The sequence below is a fragment of the Maylandia zebra genome, linkage group LG1, assembly GCF_041146795.1.
Source record: "Maylandia zebra isolate NMK-2024a linkage group LG1, Mzebra_GT3a, whole genome shotgun sequence".
NCBI lineage: Eukaryota > Metazoa > Chordata > Actinopteri > Cichliformes > Cichlidae > Maylandia > Maylandia zebra.
In genome coordinates, this window is record NC_135167.1 from 30,399,908 (window position 1) to 30,422,719 (window position 22,812).

The following is a 22,812-nucleotide window of genomic DNA, read 5'->3' on the forward strand; positions in this document are numbered from 1 at the left end:
AGAATTATTATTATAATATAGAGATCAACATAGATTTAAAGTTTGATTTGCTTTAAAAGATGTCTTTTATTTTTTTATTTTCAAATTATTCACTGGTCTGTATGTTTGGTCTGAAGGGGTTCCCCAGGGCTCGGCTGGAACGGGCGCGTGGGTAGACAGAGCCGCTTATCATCCAGCAGCTCTACTGCAGAAGATGATGGCATCTTTCTCAACTCTACCAGCAGCAAACTCCTGGAGAGAGCCCACGACATCCTCATGTCAGTATCGAGATGCTATTTTCTTTTCTGCTCTACAGTAATTTGTTATTTTGGTTAGCACTGCAGTCTAGACACAAGTAAACCCTAAAGTTCAAACATCTGTCCTGATGAAGTCTCCTCCAGCAATGACTACATTCCTGCAAGCTCAGTCAGTGCTGATCTCTAGTTGAACCTGACCTCTAAACCCCTGTATGGCAGAGAGCAAGTGAAGGAGAATTTCTTTCCCCTCAGGGATCAATAAAATTCTGCTTTATTGACAGGAATATGACATATTTAGGAAAAAATCTGAAATTATAGGTTGTTTTGTTGACCAGACTTAAAAAAGAAAAGACAAACCCACCTGTCTCACTTGCTGATTTAAAGAACTGCTGAACTAGATTTTCAGTTTTTGTTTTATTTTTCTTCCAGGAGGAACAAAAACTACAAATCTAAGCCCGTTCTTCCAAAGGTACAGTGCACAGTATTTTTCAATTTACCCTTATAGGTCACAGTGCATACAGACAACAGGCATAAAGTCACCATGACTTGTTCCCCAGGGCTCTGTCCTGGGGCCACTCCTGTTTACTATACATATATATCACCAGTCTTGAATTTAAGCGTTTGGATATTTAATTTTTATACAGAAAGATATGGTGATCTGCTTCCGAACAGTACCAGGCTCTTTAGCAGTTGAAATATTAAAAAAACAAATACTGAAAACAGCAAAGCAAAACATGCACTATTTTTAAATGCAAAATCAAAAGCACTAAATATCCCATCTGTTGGTGCTTCTCTAAGATTGAGTTTGTATGTGAAACCACTCTGAGCTTTATAAATAGTTTTAGATAAGTCTGTCTTGATATGTGTCCATCTTGCTTACTGAGGAACATCCTTCAGATGAGTATCAGAAGAAGGACTTACTGCTCCTGTCGGTTCCTATAGCCTGTACTGGAAAAAGTGAGCTTCTCTCACTAAACCAATTTTAAATGAGTTGAAGGAAAGTAAATATAGCTGTAGAGGATTTTAACTGACTCTTATGTATGTATTTTTCAATCTTGGCGACCCTTTTATTTGCTAAATACAAATTAAATAGATGGTACTTCTTATATTATTAACTGACTCTGACATTATTATTGTTGCAGCATTTACTCAATGTGAAGTCACTGAAGTACCTCAACAATCTGACGCTTCACGACCGCATCACCAAGTCATTGCTGCACCTCCACAAGAAGAAGAAACCACCCAGCATCAGCGCACAGTTCCAGGTCTCTCTCTCTCTCTCTCTTGCTCTCTCTCTCACACACACACACACACACACACACACACACACACACACACACACACACACACACACACACACACACACACACACACACACAGAAAGCAGTCGCATACAGAGCTCAATAATTTGCTTCTCAGTGCTTCTCACAATAAAAATCTCACCAGGGTGAGATTGAGCAGGCTGGAGGAATCCCCTCCCAGCTGTGAACGTGACTAAAACAAGGTGTGTCCATTTGATGGCTTAGTTTATTTTAGTGCAGCCTTTACTGCTCACTGTCTAATCCTGGATCCAGTGTGTGTGAGGTGTCTATCATGTAGTTACCCACACCCAAAAGTCATATTTGTATGACATCGTGTCTGGTAATAAAATATATTTGATTTAGTGAAAAATAAAAACACACAAACACACCCTTTGGAAAATTCTTCACAAAGAATGAACAGAGGCACAGCTTCCAGTATCAGTATCAGAATGATTCGGTGCTCTTCAGGTCCAAAATGTCTGATAGGAGCTAGCATTGTTAGCTAGTAACACACAAAAGGCTGAGAACAAATTCCAGAGAGCAAAATTTTCTATTTTCTTCCCAAGTTCTTTGAACGTGAACTGTGTGCTCTGGCTGTTGGAGGTAGAGACGAGCGCTGAGGCCCCTCTGGCAGGCAGCCCTGGCCCCTGTGTGTGGATGACTTCACTTTCCACATCCTGTGCTGCACTGAGTGCTTTAATCTCCCATGGAGGGGGAGGAGACTGAATTCCTTCTGCCACTGAATTATCGTGCACACATGCTGACACATATGTGCATGTGTTTACACACACACACACACATACAATGACGGCACATGGAAATGTTGCACACATGTCTTTGTCCTTTTTATTTCCAGTCTGCATGCTAACATAGACTTGTTGCTGGTAATTATGATCCCAGGCAGATACTTTAATCTTGCAGCACAAGAGCTTTGCTTGCAAATGGACCAGTTACTTATAGCTGACAACAGTCACCTGACTTTGACTTCTGCCTGTCAAACAGCTGTGAAGTGAGCCTCAGCTCGTTATCTTCTTCTCTGTTAATTCTAATATTTTGGTTTTTGTGTCTTGTCCTCTAGGCCTCTCTCAATAAGCTAATGGAGACTCTGGGTCAGTCTGAGCCTTATTTTGTCAAGTGCATCCGTTCCAATGCTGAGAAGGTACAGTGTGCTCCCTCTAGCCTGCGGCCACTTTGACTGTTTCGGTGTAGTTTTCAAAGCATTACTTATTTCCTTTGAAGTTTGGACTTTTTTTTTTTTTTAAAGCTGTTTATCATTTTCCCGTCGTCTCTCTGCAACCTCTGCTGCCTGTCGCTCTTCCTTTTTTTTTTTTAACACCCCCCGATGCCTCCTTTTTTTTCTCCCTCTCTTGCTTTCTTTCTCTCTTTCAGCTGCCCTTACGGTTTAACGATAACCTGGTGCTGAGGCAGTTGCGTTACACAGGTATGCTGGAGACAGTACACATCCGGCAGTCGGGTTACAACATCAAGTACACTTTCAAGGTAATACACTCAATTACACTGTGTATACTCTTCAAGCATCTGGTTACGCTTCATAATAACCACTTAGAGATGGGTAAAAGGTGTCCTTTAATGTCAATAACAACCCCGAGTCTGTTGTGGGTTTGGCTGAAGTATTTTATAACCCAGAGTGGTTGGGCTCACTGCTCTATCCATCCATCTTCCTAACCTCTTGTTCAGTTAGGGATCCTTTAATTAGTGATTACGGATTGTTAATGTACTTTCCCTTAATTAAAATTCAACATTTAATAGGAATGATTAACCAAAAAAATAGTAATGTAGTACAGAAAAAGTTACTTGTTACTAAACCAGGTACAGTACAATATAAAATATATTTTAAGATAGATCATTTTTTGTTAGACAAACGAATAATGGAAGTAAACATATTTTATACAATCACTAATAATTATAATTTTGGTTTTTTTTAAAGTAAAATAACTCTCAAGAACTCAATTTACAACCCTATCTTTATAACCGTCATTTATTGTTTTGTTTTTTTTCTTTGGATGCAACATGTTGCTTTCATCATAAAAATCATGTAAACTTTATGAGAGAATGATAGAAGATCTGTCTTTAATCTGTCCTATGATACCCGATTATGTGCTTTCCATAATAAACTAAAAGGTTTGCAGCAAAACTTTTCGTTATTAAGTTATTTGTCTTGACAAAGGCCTGCAGACCTACAGAAGACACTATTCATAAATTTTCTCAGGCTGAGCATTTACCCTGATTAGTGAACTAATCTGTGTAAAACTGAAGCTCCCCTTTAAACACTGTTCATTTCCCGAATCTCCCCTTCTTGCGTTATTTTGCGATCTTTGTCGATAAATGCCAAAGATCTTAATTTCCAGAATGCACTGAAAGAGCCAGTTGCTAAAAGTTCAGCAGTAGATCATAGCTACGCAGGCCAGAGTGCTGCTGAAGCGCTCCTGAGCCAAAACTTAAACAACACTCATGTTTCCACAAGTGCAGGCGCCAGCCATGAATTCATCTCCAGGAAACTTGTCGGTGATGTTGCTTCATTTGGGGGTTCATTGTATGTTGTGTCATGAGGGACTTATGAGGGATGTGATGTGGCAGCCATCTTTAACCACACTGGCTCTCATAGGAATGATGTCAACCCTGTAAGAAATGTGACTAATAAAGCAGATGAAGTTAGATGCAGATTTGGGAGTGGCTCACTCCTACCTCAGTTTTTTTTTTTCATTTGCTTTCCATGTTGTGGAGGCGTGTAACCAGTATAGTTTTATTATTTAAGATCTTTACTGCCAGGATTCCTAAATAGTAATTTCAGAGGCATTTTAACATAGGTGACTCTTTAAGTTTGTCCAAATGTCAGATGTTTAAAGTGAGAAAATGCTCGATTTAAAGAAAAAAATGAAATAATTTTGAATTTGATGGGAGCAACTTTTCTCAAAAAGGCTTGGACACGCCACGGTTACCAATGTGCAGCATCCCCTCTTCTTCTAACAGCAGTCTGTAAATGAACAGTTTTCCACTTTGCCCCAGATGAACTTTACCCCAGAGAAGACAGCAGGTTTTCTAGATCATGCTCACATATGGCTTCTCTCCATGGCAGAGCTTTGCTCAGCTTTGTGAATGGCACTGTGACCTGTTTCTGGACATGTTCTTGAGTCCATGCAGTGATTTCCATGTTTTTAATGCAGTGCCACCCAGGTCCCACAGATGTATGAATTTCTAATCAAGTAGCTCAACTTTTATTTTTATTTCTTGGATGCATATAGTTATAGTTTTAACCTTTACCCTACCAACTAGCTCTTCAATCAATGCGAAATAAAATTTCCAATAAAATTTGTAATGCTACTATAAAAACAGCTTACTTTCTATATGTTCATATCATTATGGCTTTAAGTCTAACATTTAGTTTATAATACCAGTGAGCTGGTATTTCGATGACCTCACTTTGATAATTTTAGCATCAGAGTTGGTCATTTACCAAAAATTCTCCCAAACATATTGAGTGCTGCGGTCAGCTGTAATTAGAAATATCTTGAGCATGGGATCATTTTGGAGGACTCTGCTGTTCAGAACAGAGGCTCTACTTTGTCCCCTGCTTTCCGAAACACTCCCCGTGCTTGTAATTGTATAAACACAGCATCTGTTTCCCTGTCAACCCCCTACAGCCCAGGGTGCAGACTGTATTGACTTCAGACAATGAGCCTCAGTTTGAAGAGTGGGAGTTCAGCATATTTATACCATGATGTTTGAGCTTAACTACGGATGACATGGATTTTCACCTGAAACCACATGATGCTCGACAGCATTTTTTAAAATGTTGCTGTTCCTGTAAGAAGGGTGTCTCGTTTCAGTCTGGAGACATATTTTAAATTAATCCCCACTAAAGTGAAACATCTCTGTACAGGAATCTTGTGACTTTTAAAAAATTAAAATCCAGAACATAACAGAGCTGTGGGATGCATCTCATTAATATCTGTCCTTGTTTCTTTGATAGGACTTTGTCCACCACTTCAGTGTGCTGCTTCCAGAGGGCACCAGTGCTACCAGAGAGGGCATCCAGCAGTGCCTGGACCAGCTAGACCTAAAAGCAGATGGATATCAAGTTGGAAAGACAAAGGTAATCCTTCTCCCTTCTTTTCTCCAGATCTTTTATATCAGCTTAAAAACTGTCGAGGCTACTTCTGATGTGTGTTACATTTTCTGTGTACATATCCATGATATGAGAGTCATTCACTGAAAAAAATGTGAGGTTTTTACATTGTTTCAACTGATTTCTTTAGTTTTTTTTAACAGTTAAATACAAGGAAAACCGTGACTGGTCAAGGACATTATGGATGGGGAGTTGGGATAAACTCATTAAAGAATCCTCTTTAATGAGGATTTAAAAAAAGAAATATGAGTGTCACATATTTGGTATTTTTGTCTAGGGTATGAATGGGGCATGATAGAGGAGTGCATGTTTCTGGGATGGTGTCTATATAATTAGAGGGTCATTCTTGACATTCTTGTGACCACATATGCATCCAAGGCTTTCTGAAGCATGTGTGTTTGCTTGTAATTGATTTTTTTTTTTTTTTTAAAGTTTTGTCTCAATAAGTGTGGATGCCCTGTACTGACTCCATCACGGCTCCTCCCCTCAGGTGTTTCTGCGGGAGGCTGAGCGTCAGCAGCTGCAGGCCTTCCTCCACAAGGAAGTTCTGAGACTCATCGTCATGCTGCAGCGGCGATTCAGAGCCCAGCTGGAGAGGAAGCAGTTTGTCCGGATGAGAGAAGCAGCGGTCTGCATCCAGGTATAGTACAGCGCTCTTCCCCGTCACTCCTTTCATCTCCATCTACTTTGCATCAGTCATTTCCTTATGTCTGAGTTCTTACTATAGAATTTGTGAGATTTTTAATTTTGTTTTGTTTAATTTTATGCCTATATCAGGCAAAAGGGTCTGTGTATTGTAACTGAAAATGAATCACAGCCCATTGTCCTCTTTGTTCTATGTAATAATGTGTTAAGTACAGTGCAAAGTTTGCAAAAAGAATATGAACGTACGTGGAAGAACACCTCACTCACAGATGATATTGTCAGCCACCTCCTTATGCCAACTATTGTAATTTCCTTCATTTGACACTCCCAGTTAAAAAGAAAAAAAATCGAAGTCCACTTTGAACGAAGGTGCTTGTACATTATTGGATTAGTTGTCTTCGATGAGCATGAAAGATGTTTTCATTACAGAGATGGTGGCGCTCTGTCCGGTCCATAGACGAGGACGAGGACGACTATGACCTCAGTGTCCAGGAGGGGGCAGCTTTGTGTCTGCAGAAACACTGGCGAGGTTACAGAGATCGTCAGAGGTTCAGGCTGTGGAGGGCGGCTGCTCTGGTGCTACAGAGGGCATGGAGGTTCTGGCTCCGTCGGCGCTGCACGGCAGCTCTGGTCATTCAGGCAGCCTGGCGCTGTCACCGAGCCAGAGAAGCCGACTTGCGCCTGTATGCTGCTGTGATACAACTACAGGCAGTTTGCAAAGGCTTCCTCACCAGGCGAAGGTAAGCCATGCACCTGTTTATAGAAACTTCAGGTATATAAGCATTTTAAAAGGGTCAATACTCTGAAAATAGCTTCTAAGAGTAGATGACTGTGTGATTTTTATTTTTTTTCTCCCCCCTCTAAAGCTGGTTAAAAACCAGATTAATCTTTGCACACAGCTCCTGCCATGTATTTGGGCATTGTTCAGGCTAGGCTTGGTACATGTAACAGCATAGAATTACGCAAGCAATCCGTCCCAAAGCAGCTCTACAGCTGAGCTGCTGTGAGCTCAGAATTTGTGTATGAGACTCCGACACCGCTGAATGTTCGAGCTAGATCAAATTTGTCATCAGTAACTTTACTTGTACAAAGAGTGATGAAAGATGTTAGATGTTTAATTTACATTAACACAGTAATACTTTCCTGATTGTCAGCTTCAAGAAACTAAGAGAGCAGAAACTCAGGGCGAAAAGGGAGCAGCAGGAACAGCTCCTTCAGCTCCAGAATGGCCAGGTGAGCCTCTCGCAAGACGAGGAGGAGGAGCCACAAGAAATAATTATGGGACTGGACCTCAGCACTTGGGAGGATCGTTCCTACGAACAACGAGAAAAGAGCCTCCAGGAGGTGGTTAAGGAGGCAGGAGGAGAAGATGCTGCGACAAAAGAGAGCCCCTCCAAAACACAAACTGAAGCAGCAACTTCAGTACCAGCACCCTCTGTGACGGTGCGAGAAAGGGCTAGGACTGCAGATGAACCTAGCCAGAGAACCACCCGGGCCAAGAGAGAGAGCCGGCGGATGAGAGAGTTGGAGCAGGCCCAGTTCAGCCTGGAGCTTCTCAAAGTGCGGGCAAATAGCGGCGGAGCAGCGTCCCCGTGCGAAGACCGGCGCTGGTCTCTTGAGCTGGTGCCTCCTGCAAGCCCACCTCTGCTTTCACCCCAAGGCACACCTGACAGCCAGAGCTCCAAAGGCAGCTTTGAGCTTCTCATGATGGATGAGGAGCCACCAAAGGCCAGAGAAGAGGTGACAGACATTGAGGACCCCTTCTCCCCTCTCCCGCCAGTTTCTCCAGTTTCAGACCCTAAGGTGGATGTTGTTTCAACAAGCCCCAAGCCAGCGGAACCATACAGGACAGAGCTTTCTGATACTGTTGCCCACCAAGGCAGCCCGATCAAAACGGACCCCGCCCATGTAGATCCGCCCAAAGTCGACTACCTCCCAACCTTTTATGTCCCTGCTGGTGAGGGCAGCGCAGTAATCTCCCATTCTGCTGCAGAATCTCAACAAAGCAAAGATGCAGCCGTCTCCACAGCCACATCAGTCATCAACAGAAGAGAGTCAACACGGCGCCCAGTGGTGGTGGTCATCAGTATGCAGAAAGAAATACCACTAAGTGAGGAGCTGAGTAACGCTGTCCGCCCCTCTGTAGAAGTTCGAGATTCTACAGCCCAGACGGGCGACTTAACACCTGCATCAAAGAAACCAGACAGACCTGCCGTCCCTGCTCCCACCTCAGTGCCTCAAGCGGACCAGGCTGTCATAGAGAAGCTGGTGCGCCTGAACGAGGAGAAGGAGGAAAGGCAGCGTAATCAGCAGCAGCAGAATGAAAAGGAGATGATGGAGCAGATAAGACGTCAGAAAGAAGTGCTGGAGAAGCAGCGTCTCTACTTCGCTCAGTATGAAAGAGATATGTTTGAGAAACAAAAAGACGAGGCTCTGCTCAAGATAGAGCAGAGTCGACAGAGCGGACAAGATGTCAGTGGAACCGCAGCCTCCAGGAAGCCCCTCAGACCCATTTCGGTGCTGGTTCAGAGAGCAGCAGGGGAGGTTCCTCATACCAGGACGCTGTCAGACTCCACTGTTCCTCAACCCCAGCAGCCTCCACCACCTGCTTCTCCTCCTACAAAAATTCACATGGAGAATAAGCCAGTTCCCGAGGGCTGGGCACCCAAACTCACACTAGAGTCCAGAGACAGGGGAGGAATTAAAGAGAGAGCAACTGCCAAGAAGCCACCAAGCAATCAAGGCACTGCTGTTGGTATGAGAGATAAGCCTGGCAGCATCTTCTTCTCTCCAAATGACAAAGTGACATTTGCAAAGTGAGTACCAAATTAAACTATTTATGCATTTTTATTTTTTGTACTACAATAGCAGATTTGAGGTGGAGGCTGGGACTTTTCACAGAGCTTGTCTCGTTTCTCCAAATAAACATACATTTTGGGATGTTTCAAATGACTCCGAAGTAACAGAAGAGTGTCTTTAATTTTTCTTCCATACTCTGGAGTTCTCTACCTCTATTAAGCAATAAGCATGACACATTTGTTCATGCTTATTACTTAATAGATTCACTACATTGATGAAATTTTCTGTGCTTATGTTTTTTCCCATCAGGTTTGCCACTGATACTGTCACTAAAGACACACAAGCTGCCATCTCCAAAGAGGAACCAACGTCTGTGCCCAAATCGTCTAAGGGAACAAAAGCGCGGGATGTAAGCAATTTTTTAAAATGAGCATTTTGTTTGACGTGTGTTTGCATATTTTCAGGAGTGCAGTTTTGTATTGTGAACGAATGAATCTTGGCAGGATAGCTCAGCTAAGCATAGCGCAGTACACCAACATGAGGACTACGATGCACTGAAGCTCAGGTTATTAAAGGCTCCATTAAAACATGCTGTTATCACTTCTGGTAAACTCCAGGTTGGCAGAGCGGGCCAAAAAAAGAAAGCCAGAATGGCACGGACCCGCTCCGACTTCCTCACCCGCACCCCCTTTCTCTCAGTTGGGGGCGATTCAGACGAGGAGGACTATGATGGCGACAGCCTCCACAGCCCCCGTCATTACACTCTACCCCACTCCAAACAGAGCTCCACGGAGACATGCCTAAGAGAGTCCTGTTTCAGTGACTCAGACATGGTAACAGGCGCCATCCAAGCCACAAGTGGCCCTCTCTAAGTTCTTATAAGCGTGGCTTCTCTTTCTAACCCACTCAGCAGAGAGAGCATAGGTCTGCATCACACCTCTGAATCAATATGAGCTCCAATAAATTTCTCTTTTCTCAATAATAAGTTTTTTAAAAAATTAACAAGTTTTCTGGCAGGTATTTCAAAGGCATATTGGAATACCTGCCTTGAGATCATTTTGGATTTTATGTTTGGGGTAATGTGTAATATTCATGTCAGCTTTTAAAGACGTGAATTTAAGCACATCACAACTTTGAATCTACTACTACATTTGATAACCGCTCTAGAAATCAGCAGTGAGTGTGAATCTGGATTTATGCATCACGATGCAGGAGACCTTTTGAAACGTGTTCTTCCTGAAACATGAAACTTTTTAACATAGATGCTTTTCTAACATAATTTGGCTTCATTTTCTCTCACAGTTCCTTCCTTGGTAGTAAGATTTGCATGTCACCTGATTCTTCTTTCTCTTAGCAGATAACACCAGCCACTAGCCAAACCTTGAAAATCATAAAAGAAAAATTTGGTCTTGATTTTTTTTTTTTTCCCATCACTTAAACTCTTATTCTCCTCAACTACAAAAAAACTGAACTGTATCATTTGTTTTCAACTCTATATTACAAGCCTTGTGCTTTAGTATTTGTGTTATACCTTTTTTACATCATGTTTGGCAAAATGTAATTTCAGCCAGTGCAGCACCAGTGATGTGGTGCTGCCATCTAGTGGCTCATTTTTGCCTTCAGCTCATAATCATACTTGAAGAAATGGAATCTCTTTTTTTCTTCTTCTCATTTTGCCATTTTGTCTTAAAATGTTACCTGTCCCGATGTTGTTTCAGCCTGCAAGCTCCGAGGAGAAAAAGAAGCTACACAAAACCATGTCATCAGGCGATTTGGTCAAAGAGGACTCTCTACGTAAAAATTCACAAGATGGAAGGTTTGCTCTTCAACTTTGCATTTCTAGCAAAAAAATAGGAAAATGCACACAAAAGAAAAGCATAACTATATAAAACCATATAAAAACATGAGCAAAATAACACATATACACATCGATTGTATCACATAGAGTGCTATTACCTTCAGAAAAGAGTCTTCTGCATACAGCCATGTCTTGTCATTGACACGATTTTTGTTTTTGTATGATTTGGGTTTTTGAGACTTTTTCATTTGCTTGTCACTTCTGTTTCCTTTCGACTAGGAGTCGTAAGATTCTTGGGCCGCGTTTTTGGGGCAAGAGCAAGTACGGGGATAAGAAGACTTCCAGAGAAAAGCTGATCTGTGGGGCTGAGGCCTTGGATGGAGACACTGGAGACACTGGTCCTCTGCTTGGAGAAGGTGTGATTTCCAAGAGTAAAATGTATCCATTTCGGATATACTGTTATTATTTTTTTTGTCTTTTAAGAACTGAAAGTTGTTGAGTAGGAGATAATAGATGCTGAAAAGCTTTTTACTAAATAAATGTAATTAGTTCTTCAAATATATTGAATAAAAATAATATTGTTGCCTCTGAAGCGTCACTGATTGGAGTTCTCTTCCTTGTAGCAGGTCAGGAAAACATGTCGCCGCCATGCAGTCCTGATCTGACCTTAAATCAGTCATTTAGAGACTCGAAAGAGAACAGGGAGCCATCTCCCAAGGTGAAGCGGAGGCGTAGTGTGAAGATCAGCAGCGTGGCTCTGGAGTCTGCCCAGCGGCAGAATGACACGCTGCAGATACTGACCTCCATCGGCGACTACAGGAGCATGAACGACTTCCTTGTGAAGAAGGTACAGCAATATATGCCATCTGCATTACGTAGAGCTCGAAGATGAACTTGAGTATCAGAGTTTTGATTCTTTATATTTGAACTGCACATCAGGTATTAGTCCAGTGTCGTTTATGATCATGCTATGTTGGTGTCATGTTTTAGATCAACGACTTGGATGCAGAGGACAGTAAAAAGGACACCTTGGTGGACATCGTGTTTAAAAAGGCTCTGAAGGAATTTCGTCTTAATATCTTCAACTCCTACTCCACAGCACTCGCAGTAAGTCCTCTGAAGGCTTTTTATATTTGAATATAACCATTCAAACTGAAAAGTCACGTGTTCCCAGACTAGAAAGATAAATACTGCACTCTTCCTGTGACTCCTCCCTAGATGGATGATGGTAAGAGTATCCGCTACAAAGACCTTCATGCACTGTTTGAGCAAATCTTGGAGAAGATAATGCGACAGGAGCAGAGGGACTGGAGGGAGTCTCCTGTCAAAGTGTGGGGGAACACCTTTAAGATTTTCCTGGACGAGTTCATGATTGAGTACAAACCTGCACACTGTGCACTCAGTAAGGTAATGACACTCTTCTCACTGTACAGGTGAATAGACACAACTCTGATAGGCACACAAATAATTTATATTTACAAAAAACTACTGGGTGCTATTTATTGATAATGAAATATAATAAGAAGTAAAATATCTCTTATTATCATTTGTCTTTTTCTTTCTTTTTTTTTAACTGCAGCCATTGCCAAAACCTGAACGCAAGAAACGAAGGAAGAAGGACACAGACAATGTAAATTTGCCTTTATCCTCGTCAACATTAAGGGCATGCTCACAATCATTGCAAAAAACAGTGATGTAATCAGAAAAAAGTGCACTCAAACAATATAAAATATATGAAAGCAAACCAAATGAACCTGTGCTCTGCTGCCCCCTGCAGGTGGAGGAGCATAACGGCCACATCTTCAAGTCCACCCAGTACAGCATCCCCACATACTGTGAATATTGCTCGTCGCTCATCTGGATGATGGACCGGGCCTGTGTGTGCAAATGTGAGTATGCACGCACAGTGTCACAGCTAAAGAACACCTGAGTGTAATACAGCCAGGAAAAGTGGACGCTTCGAAGGCCACTGAATGTGGAGCGTGCTAGCACAAAAATGTTTGTGACAGAAAATTAATAATCAAAAAAAGGTTTTAATCCTGGATGTGCTGCTTTGTCAACCTTAAAATATATGTGATGCTGTAATTTGCATTGTCACATGAAGAGTAGTCCCTCTGATGGAGGAACATCAGTAGTTTTAAAATGAACTAATTATAACACTTTTAATAGTTAACTGAACCATAATGAAGCAAATCCCAGATTTACTCCTTTAAAACATCCTCTGATGGAAACGGTGCAGATAAAGTCGAGCTTGTTGAGGTTGTCCGAGGTTCTTGCTGAGTGAAGTTAAAGACTAAAAATTCCCAGAGTGGTGGAAAGACCAAATAATTGAAATGTCCTTAACACTGATGTCAGTGTGCTCCATACACGGACACACATACTGTTGGTTCCATAGCAGAGGGCATTAGACTTTCACTTTTATATGTTTCATAGAGACTTGGCCTCAGCCTAACCATGACCTTCATTCTACACATAAACGTAAACCTTTAATTGCTTATGTGAGCTTGCTTCCCCCCAAAAGTAATCAAGTTCCTGTGACTATGCAAACCAGATAGGTCAAGATAGCAATGGGAATGCCAGAGTATCAGTTACATAATCCAACTAATTTAATTAATATGATATAAAAGAATTAACTTTTTCATGACCGCAAATGCGCACAGACACACATCTGTGCTTCACGTGGATGTTCACATGAAGTTTTGCGCGGAGACACACACACACACACACACACACACACACACACACACCCCTTCTCTGGCCGAGCTGTGCTCAGTCTGGCCTCAGAGATAGAGCCCCTCCCTTCTCTCCCTCCTCGGCCCTAATCAGATTGTTTTCAACTGGACTCATGGGGTCTGCGGCTCCGTGTCTCCAGAGATTTCTCCACACAATTTTGCCCTTTAGTCACACAGGATGTTTTCTTCGTGCCAGCCAACACTGCTTTGGCTTCTCATGTGCTGAATTTTTTATGTTTTTTTAACCTTTTCTTACAACTTCTGCTGAATAATGAGGAGGCACTGTCTTTCTGTGGATAATGGAAATGATGTTTTTGATCTCTATGGCTGTGTCTATCCAGTGTGCCGGTATGCCTGCCACAGAAAGTGCTGCCAGAAGACGACCACCAAATGCAGTAAGAAGGTGAGTCAGCCATATTGTGCACCGTCGCAGTGATGTCCCATGACAGTAATTGTGGGTTTATGTACAGTAGTTAGTGTTATTTCTACTTTTTGATCTTATGAAAATTGTTAAAGACTGTACTTAGTTTGCTGAATTAATGATATTTAAACTATAACATTAGTTTTGGATGAACTCTGAATGGTGTGAAGGCATGTGTCATATGTGTGTTTTTATAAGAGCATATTATGGTTGTGTCTGAATAGTTCGATCCAGAGCTGTCCTCCAGACAGTTTGGAGTAGAAGTTTCTCGCCTGACTAACGATGAGAGAACAGTGCCTCTGGTAGTGGAGAAGCTTATCAACTACATTGAGATGCACGGCCTCTACACTGAGGGAATTTACCGCAAATCTGGTTCCACCAATAAAATTAAGGAGCTCAAGCTGGGACTTGATACAGGTAAACTTGGCTGCAACTCAGTGAGCAGGTGAACGGTGCTAGCTGGTTTTAAAAAGCTGCTTGCAATTACTCAGTGTCTGCGTTTTGTGTCTGCATTGTCTTTGTGGTCCCACAGATGTGGAGAACATGAATCTGGACGACTACAACATCCACGTTATTGCTAGTGTTTTCAAGCAGTGGCTGAGAGACCTGCCTAATCCTCTGATGACATTTGAGCTGTATGACGAATTCATACGTGTCATGGGTGAGTGGTCGCATATTACCGACTATTGCTGTGGTTCAGTTGAATTGCACTTGAGAATTTGGCCACACATATTCTGCAGACATCAGAATGTATGTGTATTGGTTTGCTGCAATAGTAAAAAGTGAGTTCTTGTGTGGGATATTAATTCACAGGTTTGCAGGATAAAAAGGAAATGACCAGAGGTGTGTATTCAGTTATTGACCAGCTAAGCAGAACTCATCTAAACACTCTGGAACGCCTCATATTTCATCTCGTCAGGTAACAGTTTTTTCCTTAATATGTGAAGATGATTTAGTTCCTTCTTGATAGACAAGTAAAACGCAGAATTCATTCTTTTAGGATTGCTTTGGAAGAGGAGACAAACCGTATGTCACCTAATGCCTTGGCTATAGTTTTTGCTCCTTGCATCCTTCGCTGTCCTGACACCACTGACCCACTGCAGAGCGTCCAGGACATCAACAAGACAACAGCGTAAGGCTATGTGTAATGTCTGTCAAACAATTCACTGCCTTTGTCTAAGGTAATAGATCTTGGTAAAGGAAAACTGATGTTGACTTAATCTGTTTCATATCGGAACAGTAAAGTTAAGCATGAAAAACCACACTGGTATCCCTTTCTATGACTGGGACGCAGCTGTGGACCCAATGGGTGGCCAAGGGTGGCCATTTCCATTATAGACCACACCTGGCTGTACCACACAAACAATAACAAAGCCTCTGAGGGGGATCAACACATACTCAGAAGCGGAGTTTTGGCCATTGACACACATTTTAATAGCATAACCACCCATTTAAATAACAGCATTAATGAAAAGAATAAAGTTTGTAAACATTCCAGATTCCTTTTTTCTTATGGTCTTAATAAGAATGATTGATTGATAAAACTGAAGAATCAGTTTTATTTAGAATATAAATAATATATATAAAAATAGTCTGGCTCCAGTACTGATGAGAGAAGAAAGTGGGGAAGGTTACAAAGGAACAAGCAGTCAGAACAGAGGTCAGCTGTGGTGATTTTAGTCATTACTTAGTAACAGAACAGCATTGTTGCTTCATATCAGTTCAATACAGTCTGTTTTTCCTCAGTGCTGTCTCCAAATGTTTGCTTTGATATATGTGTATTTGGAAATGAGTTATAGTTTAATACTATATAAATATATATAATAATATATAAATAAAGTTGGATTGATTTGAATTGCGTTTGGCCTGCTTTGCTGCAGATTTCCTCGCTAATGGTGGATAGAGTTAGTGGCTTGAGAGATTTAATTTACTTTCTTGACAGAAAACCATAGAAATCAGTAACCCAAGCGAAGAGAAATGCCATATATTGTACCGTATGGGGGAAAAAACTGCATGGAGAGGAATGTTATATACCTTTTTATATGAAGTTATCGTTTTGCAGCACTGTTTGAAATTTCCAGTAACTGAAGTTTGTCTCTTGCTGCCTCTTCATAGGTGCGTAGAACTTATTATCTGTGAACAGATGAATAAGTACAAAGTGAGACTAAAGGACATCAGCACTCTGGAGTTTGCTGAGAATAAAGCCAAGTCCAAACTGACGCATATCCGACGGTCAATGGTAAGCTCAATCAGCATGACCAGGCCCACAGTTATCAGAGAAATGACTCATTACTACTGTAAATCTACCTAACCTTTACTCCTTCACTGCTTGACCTGCCATGATTTCCTCCTTTATAACCTGCTTCTCTCCTCCCTAACATGTCTTTTCCTTTACCCAGAGACCAGTACTAATAGCTGTTAGATTTATGTGCATAGCACACATTACGGTATGTAAACGCACACCATGGTTTGCATCCCCAAAGAATCATCCAGTGTTGTGGTGTACAGAACACTGTATCCAGTATATGTTGAGATATAAACATCTGTCATGCACCCATCAAGCACGAGTCATCACGGCACTGAGTCTGTTTTGTTGTTGTTCTTCTTGCCATATTGTGTTCTATTACCATCTCATGTGGATGCAATTAAATCTCATAATTAGATTTACTTTATCGCTGTATGTTAATAGAATGTTTTCAGGGCATTCAGCATAAAGGCTTTTTAGGAAACTGTCTACATAAATTGTGGACATAGGTCATCATTGTGTTTTTCTTCTGGCTTCTCTTCTTCGATGGGTTGGAAGACTTTCATTCCCCAACGAAGTGCCATTTTAGTGTAACGCAGGGGTGTCAGAGTCATTTTAGTTAATGAACCATGTTCAGGAAATTTGAACACATGCTGACCATTGTATAACCTATTAAAATAAAAGAACTCACTCACATGTGATTTTTTTTTTTTCCATTTATAAAATGTCAGTCCGGCTTTAGTGTAATACAGCAAATAGCAATTAGCACATTGTGGGTCAGTTTCTTTGTGAAACTGAAAATAAAATAACTCATGATCCCAAGGTTGAAGGCTGTAAAACCGATGATTCAGGATACTGGTTTAGATTGAATTTGCACAGTTTGGATAGCCACTCATGATGTGATTCATTCTTAACAATTTCCAACACAATGCCTCCCGGGGCCAAATACAGTAGGTCCAAAGAAAAACCTTCCACTCCTTCTCAGTATCTATGCACAGGGTGAGATTGAACCTTTCTGTGGACTGGATCCTGCACACAGGCTGCAGGCTTTGACACCCCTGGTATAATGCAATTAGTAATATTGTTGCAACTTTAAAGAAGTGCAAGATGGTGTCCTCCTGAAGTGTAGCTATCACTCAGTCACTAGAATTACCAGATTATTTCTGCACATTAAGCTCGACCATTTTGAACCTGGCACTGCTGATATTTTGATTCTTATTACTTTTGCTCAAAGCAACCAGATGCAGCCAAAAAGGTAAAGTTTGTTCATAAACTGTGTCTGGGTTTGATTGGTCAATGCATGTGTGAGTCAAGAGCTGCCAGCTCAAAGAGCTGTAATGTATATAACAGCGTTTACATTTTATGATAACCAACATTTTAAAAAATTAAAAGTCCACTCTTGATTTGCTCCTCAGGGAAAAGGTCGCTCCCAGCGACCAAGCTACCACATACCTTCACCTCCTGTTAGTCCGCGGCTGCAGCCTATGGCTGACGCTGCCATAGAAGAGAGCGGCGGTGAAGAGGGAGCGGAGTCGTTACCTGACATCCCGGAGCATCAGCAGGCAGCCATGCAGCAGGAAGAGAGGGTGCTAACAGAGGAAATTGAAAGCCTTCAGAAAGAGAAGTAAACATTCTCACTGTGCTTTAAATGTTGAATTATCTGGCTTGTGTGTTGCATTGATGCCAGCTGTGTGTCATCACTTGTGCGCAGCTCATTTGTTTTTCTGGATGATGCTTGTCTCTACAGGGAGGAGTTGACCTTTGAGATGCTGTCTCTGGAGCCACGAGCATCAGATGATGAGACCCTGGAGTCTGAGGCCTCCATCGGTACAGCTGACAGCTCTGAAAACCTTAATGTGGACTCTGAAGAGACCATTTCTGACTTCTCTGGTATGCCATACTGATCATTCTAAACTGCCTTATCATTCACAATTCTTCGTGTGCATATAAAAAATATTGACCTCTTTGCATTTTTTGGGTGGGGGTTTCTCCAGAGAGAGGTCCTTTGTTGACATTGCCCTGGACTCTGAAATCTGACGGGAAGAGCCCCCGACGCAGAGTTCTCCGCCGCCAACCTGCGTCTCTGGATTCTGTAGACTCGTGTTTCACCGGGTCCTCGTACTCCTCCTCATCACATTTCCATCCTTCATCGTCTTCTTCTTCCACCCGGCGCTTTCGTTTCCAGTCCAAGCCTTCTGGTGTCAGCTCGGGTCCATCACAGGCCGAGAGTCTGACTCCACCCATAGCCTCCCCATCCTACAGCTTAGACAACAGCTCTACCGGAGATCAGGAAGTGATTTATGATGAAAGGCCCCAGTTTACCAGCCGAGGCACTTACAATCCAGATAAGGGTAAGCAGAAACTTAAGGGAGCCAAACATACTGCCCCAACGCCCTCCAGAGAAGGTGGTGGTCATGGCAGGGACCCTTCAGACATGCCACAGCCTGTGGTAGTATATGGAAGTAATGAATTCATGGTATGAAGGACAATGAGACACCAAAGCGATCCCTATCCAACTTCCTGCCAGGCATACATGTTCCCAATGGGAGGTGACAAACTGGCAACTGATCTCCACTCCTCAAACCACTCTTGCTTAGCCTTTCATTCTTAAAATCTGCAAAGAAATTTCCCCAAGTGCTGTGTACAGTGTTTCCCCCTCCTGAGGCGGGGAGGAGAATTGTCTGGAAGAGAAACAAGAATCAGTAGATGGGCTCTTCTGTGGATGAAACTGCCAATCGTGCTCTCACAGTGTCTTGGCAACTCTTTACTCGGCGCCAAGAGGAGACAAACTGAGCAGGAGGACAGAGAAAAGGGAATGTTGGAATATGCAGAAGAAAACACGGCATCAGGGAATATTACAGAGCTGGAAAGCTGAAGCAGTGTACTACAGAAATTGAGAAGAAAAACAAATCGGGCACCATCAGGCGTCGCAGATGTTACAGTGAACTTAAAGCTCACGACTATAGGCTGCTTTATGAGTTTACAATAAATGTAAGCAGCGGATGCTTTGTTATTACAAAATAATTTTTCCCTTATTTAAAATTTTTAATGTCACAGAAATTCTTTATAGCATATAATATACAGGTATAAATACTGTACAAAGCCGGAACACCAGCCTCTGCTGGGTAGTTGAAGTCAAATATTTATCTTGGTTTTTTTTTTTTTTTTTGGTTTTTTAAAATTGAGATTCTTGAACAGAGATGTTTGGGTTTGGGCAGTGGATCCCACACTTCTGTTGTGTACATGTGCCGAGAGCTCATGCGTGACTGTAGATTTGTGTGAGACAGAAAAGAAAAAAACCCACTTAATGTGTTTTAAGTTTGTGCTGCTTTTTTTTTTTTTTTCTTTTCCCCTTACAAGGGAAATACAGCCATCAAAGGGACCAAGTCAGCTGGTGTGTATTCCAGCCAAGGGGATCCCAGCTCTTTAGGAATGTTGGAATCTGTGATAAAATTCCTGCATTCACCGCTTAACAGCCATACAACTGTTATGTACAGTACAGGTCATATGTACAGTATAGAGAACAAATGCCATTCTATTCTTGAAATCCATTATTACCCACTCCCAAAGCCATTCTCTTCTGTCTCTTAAGCATTTGCTCAATAGCAACCATGCAAGAACATAAAATCATTGTGTCTTGTCATTATTAATGTGTGTATGTTTTAGTTGAAAATGTCCAACTGCATAAGTGCAATTCTTTTCTTTAGGCCTGTGTTTAAAATAGGGAATTACTCATTTTAATAACAATAATGCTAACAGGGGCACCTTTAGAGTCCCACTGCTAATTATTCATGATAGTGAGTCAGCCACGCGCTATATAATGACCCTGAAACTGAAGGAGCTAATGCTATCCAGCCATCTATAATTTTATTCTGCTTTTTCCCTCAGTGTGGCATGTCAAACTGTGTTCTATGAAAAAGACAAAGAAATTCCAAGTTGTGCATGAGCCAGTAGGGGAATTTGACATTAGGTAGTTAGGGGTAGTTAGATTGGATTAACTGTGCAAAAACAATGTGATCCAAACCAGAACAATTAGCAGGTTTAGACTAACAAACAATATAAAATCCTTGAATGCACACAGTATTTGGCTGTTGTAATCCATAATGTCTGCAATATTACTATTCTGTTACAAAATGCTAATTGGACTGGTTCATATATAGCGCTTTTCTACTTAAGCACACAAAAGGCTTAATACAGGTCTTATTCACTCAAACACTAATATAAGCACTAGCACTATCTACCGTAACATTCACTGTCTGGTGACTAGATTAGAAGCAACTTGGAGATTCAACGTCTGGCCCGAGGACACTTTGGCATATAGACTGGAGCAGCCAGGGATCGAAGCACCAACCTTCTAATTATTAGTTGACCTTCTCTACCACCTCCACCACTAATATTACTAATTTATTATCATATTTCTGATTCTCTTCTGCTTGTATTGTTGCACAGCATTTTACCATTTCTTGATGCACTTGCACAAAAGTGAGCCACTCATATATTACTCCCGCTCGGCCATGGAAACCCATGCCACGAAGCTACCAGCCCAAAGTTTCTGTGCTGTGCTGAGTCAGCAAAGCGTTGGCGAATTTACACACCATGCACTTCAGCATTCAGTGATCAAGCTGTGATTTTTACCTGGTCTGCACTTCATTAATGAGTTGGTGTGACTCCTAAACACTTCCACTTTGTAAAGACATCACTTACAGAAGATCATGGGATAGTCAATTCAGTTGTATTTATAAAGCACCAAATCACAACAGTTGCCTCAAAATTCTTTATACTGTAAAGACCTTGCCTCTCTAAGCAGGCATTAAACAAACATGTTAGAATCCTATTACAGCTCAACACTCACATTCAGCGAGCTCTTTAGAACAACAAGTTTGTAAAGACAGGCTGCATGGCTAGGTGCTGGGTTTTATACACCTGTGCCAATGGGACAGACAGCTTGATTTCAAAGATTAAGGGGTATGATTCTGTCTGTTTATTGTACTTGCCATTTGTCACTGCAAGCAAAAGGCAAAAATGGCTTCTTTTTTTTTTTTCTTTTTTTTTTTTTTACAGGCTTTTTTTGTGATAGTTGGGTGACACATTTCAGAGCTGTATAAATGAGTGGAAAGTACAGATACTTCCACACAGGAACGCTGTATGGTCTAATTAACAGCCAGTCTGCTCTGTGGAATTAAAAACAAATTCTATCAAGAAGAAAGAATGGAGAGCCTTTGAAAGAAGGCAGATTGAGTTAAATATAAACTGGCTGTTTGTGAAGGATGCAATGACTAAAGTGTCATCTACAATAAATCTGTGGGAAAGAGATAAGTAAATAGGATGGAAGACTGAGATGATCAACAGGGAACATCTGGTGACCATGATGTTCACACAAGTATGACACAAACAGGGGGACTGTCACCATTAAACTGTAAATGAGGAAATATCTGTCAGAAAAATGGTGCTCCATCCCTGCAGGGGCCTTCCAGAGATTCAGCACCAAGTTGTATCTGTACTTTCTGTAAATGACCGACGACAAGTGGCACCATTTTTTCTTTATACTCATCCTTGTATCGATCTGATGATTTGTTCAGTGTATTCTGTAACAAGCATTTATCCAGAGAGACTGTTTCATGTTACAGGTCTTATCAGTTTGTAGTTTTGCAGTCTGTTCTCACCTGGAAAGTGAAATAAGACCCCATTTAAGCGTCTTCCTCTTGAAGTAGGACAGGTACTACATACTTTGTTTCCTGCATTCTTTCATTCTTTATTAGCTGATTTTGGTAATGGTAATATGGTTTATGGATGTATTCTTATCAAACCAATCCAGATGTATGGCTGGGGGCCCATTTCTTTTTAGTAAGGTTGGTAATTCAGTAATACAACCTGAGAGACACATCTGGCCCTTTAATTGAAAACGGCTACAACAGTGTCTACAGCGATCTGTACAATAAGATGGAGGCTGGTGCTGGAGATCTTGTCAAAATCCAACAGTACAGAAAAGTACTGCTGTATTTTGCAAAAGCATCTGACTAGTGACGCTTCATTCTTCAGCATTACGGTCACCCCCAAACACCCTGAAAATTTATTTTTTTAAAAAGGGACAACACATATTAATGAACATATCAATGTGAATATGCCAGATGTATCCAGAAGACTACTTTTTATTTGCAACGGTCCTACAAAAACAATGAGTAACACCTCGTCAATGTACAACAATACAGTTTAGACAAAAAAAAATGCATAAAATTACAACATGAAAATCCACACTGCAAAAAGCATTCCTGGATAGAAAACCATTCAAACAGTGTGGGGTCATCTTGACAGAGAACAGAACAAAAGCTTTGAATGGCCCTCAAGAAGCCTGGAGAACTATTCCTGAAGATTATTTTAAGAAATGAAAGCTTTTCAGGCTGTGCTGGAGAATAAAAGGTGATTATATAAAACGCTGACTATCAAGCTTGTTAGTACTGGACTGTAGGTACTGTTTTTAAACTGGAGCC

The 22,812-nt window shown here is 41.4% G+C and overlaps 1 protein-coding gene across 9 annotated transcripts in view; it reads left to right on the forward strand.

Annotated features, from left to right (window-relative positions):
* Positions 1 to 19,951, forward strand: part of myo9aa (myosin IXAa) — a 98,783-nt gene extending 78,832 nt beyond the window's left edge. For 5 of the 9 annotated variants that reach the window (XM_004557985.3, XM_076884737.1, XM_076884745.1 and 2 more), the window contains 28 exons: positions 117 to 257; positions 666 to 705; positions 1,379 to 1,501; positions 2,616 to 2,696; positions 2,927 to 3,037; positions 5,529 to 5,651; positions 6,175 to 6,324; positions 6,759 to 7,069; positions 7,484 to 9,145; positions 9,438 to 9,537; positions 9,746 to 9,961; positions 10,847 to 10,944; positions 11,206 to 11,342; positions 11,550 to 11,773; positions 11,917 to 12,033; positions 12,145 to 12,333; positions 12,506 to 12,556; positions 12,704 to 12,815; positions 14,000 to 14,061; positions 14,304 to 14,496; positions 14,612 to 14,740; positions 14,893 to 14,998; positions 15,080 to 15,211; positions 16,195 to 16,318; positions 17,559 to 17,579; positions 17,740 to 17,948; positions 18,072 to 18,214; positions 18,319 to 19,951. In XM_004557985.3, the coding sequence (XP_004558042.3) occupies positions 117 to 257; positions 666 to 705; positions 1,379 to 1,501; positions 2,616 to 2,696; positions 2,927 to 3,037; positions 5,529 to 5,651; positions 6,175 to 6,324; positions 6,759 to 7,069; positions 7,484 to 9,145; positions 9,438 to 9,537; positions 9,746 to 9,961; positions 10,847 to 10,944; positions 11,206 to 11,342; positions 11,550 to 11,773; positions 11,917 to 12,033; positions 12,145 to 12,333; positions 12,506 to 12,556; positions 12,704 to 12,815; positions 14,000 to 14,061; positions 14,304 to 14,496; positions 14,612 to 14,740; positions 14,893 to 14,998; positions 15,080 to 15,211; positions 16,195 to 16,318; positions 17,559 to 17,579; positions 17,740 to 17,948; positions 18,072 to 18,214; positions 18,319 to 18,806 (5,593 nt within the window). In that variant the 3' untranslated portion in view covers positions 18,807 to 19,951. The remainder of the gene's footprint in view (positions 1 to 116; positions 258 to 665; positions 706 to 1,378; positions 1,502 to 2,615; positions 2,697 to 2,926; positions 3,038 to 5,528; positions 5,652 to 6,174; positions 6,325 to 6,758; positions 7,070 to 7,483; positions 9,146 to 9,437; positions 9,538 to 9,745; positions 9,962 to 10,846; positions 10,945 to 11,205; positions 11,343 to 11,549; positions 11,774 to 11,916; positions 12,034 to 12,144; positions 12,334 to 12,505; positions 12,557 to 12,703; positions 12,816 to 13,999; positions 14,062 to 14,303; positions 14,497 to 14,611; positions 14,741 to 14,892; positions 14,999 to 15,079; positions 15,212 to 16,194; positions 16,319 to 17,558; positions 17,580 to 17,739; positions 17,949 to 18,071; positions 18,215 to 18,318) is intronic. The other 4 variants (XM_076884721.1, XM_076884748.1, XM_004557987.3 and 1 more) reach the window with 4 other exon arrangements.
* Positions 19,952 to 22,812: the final 2,861 nt, after the last annotated feature.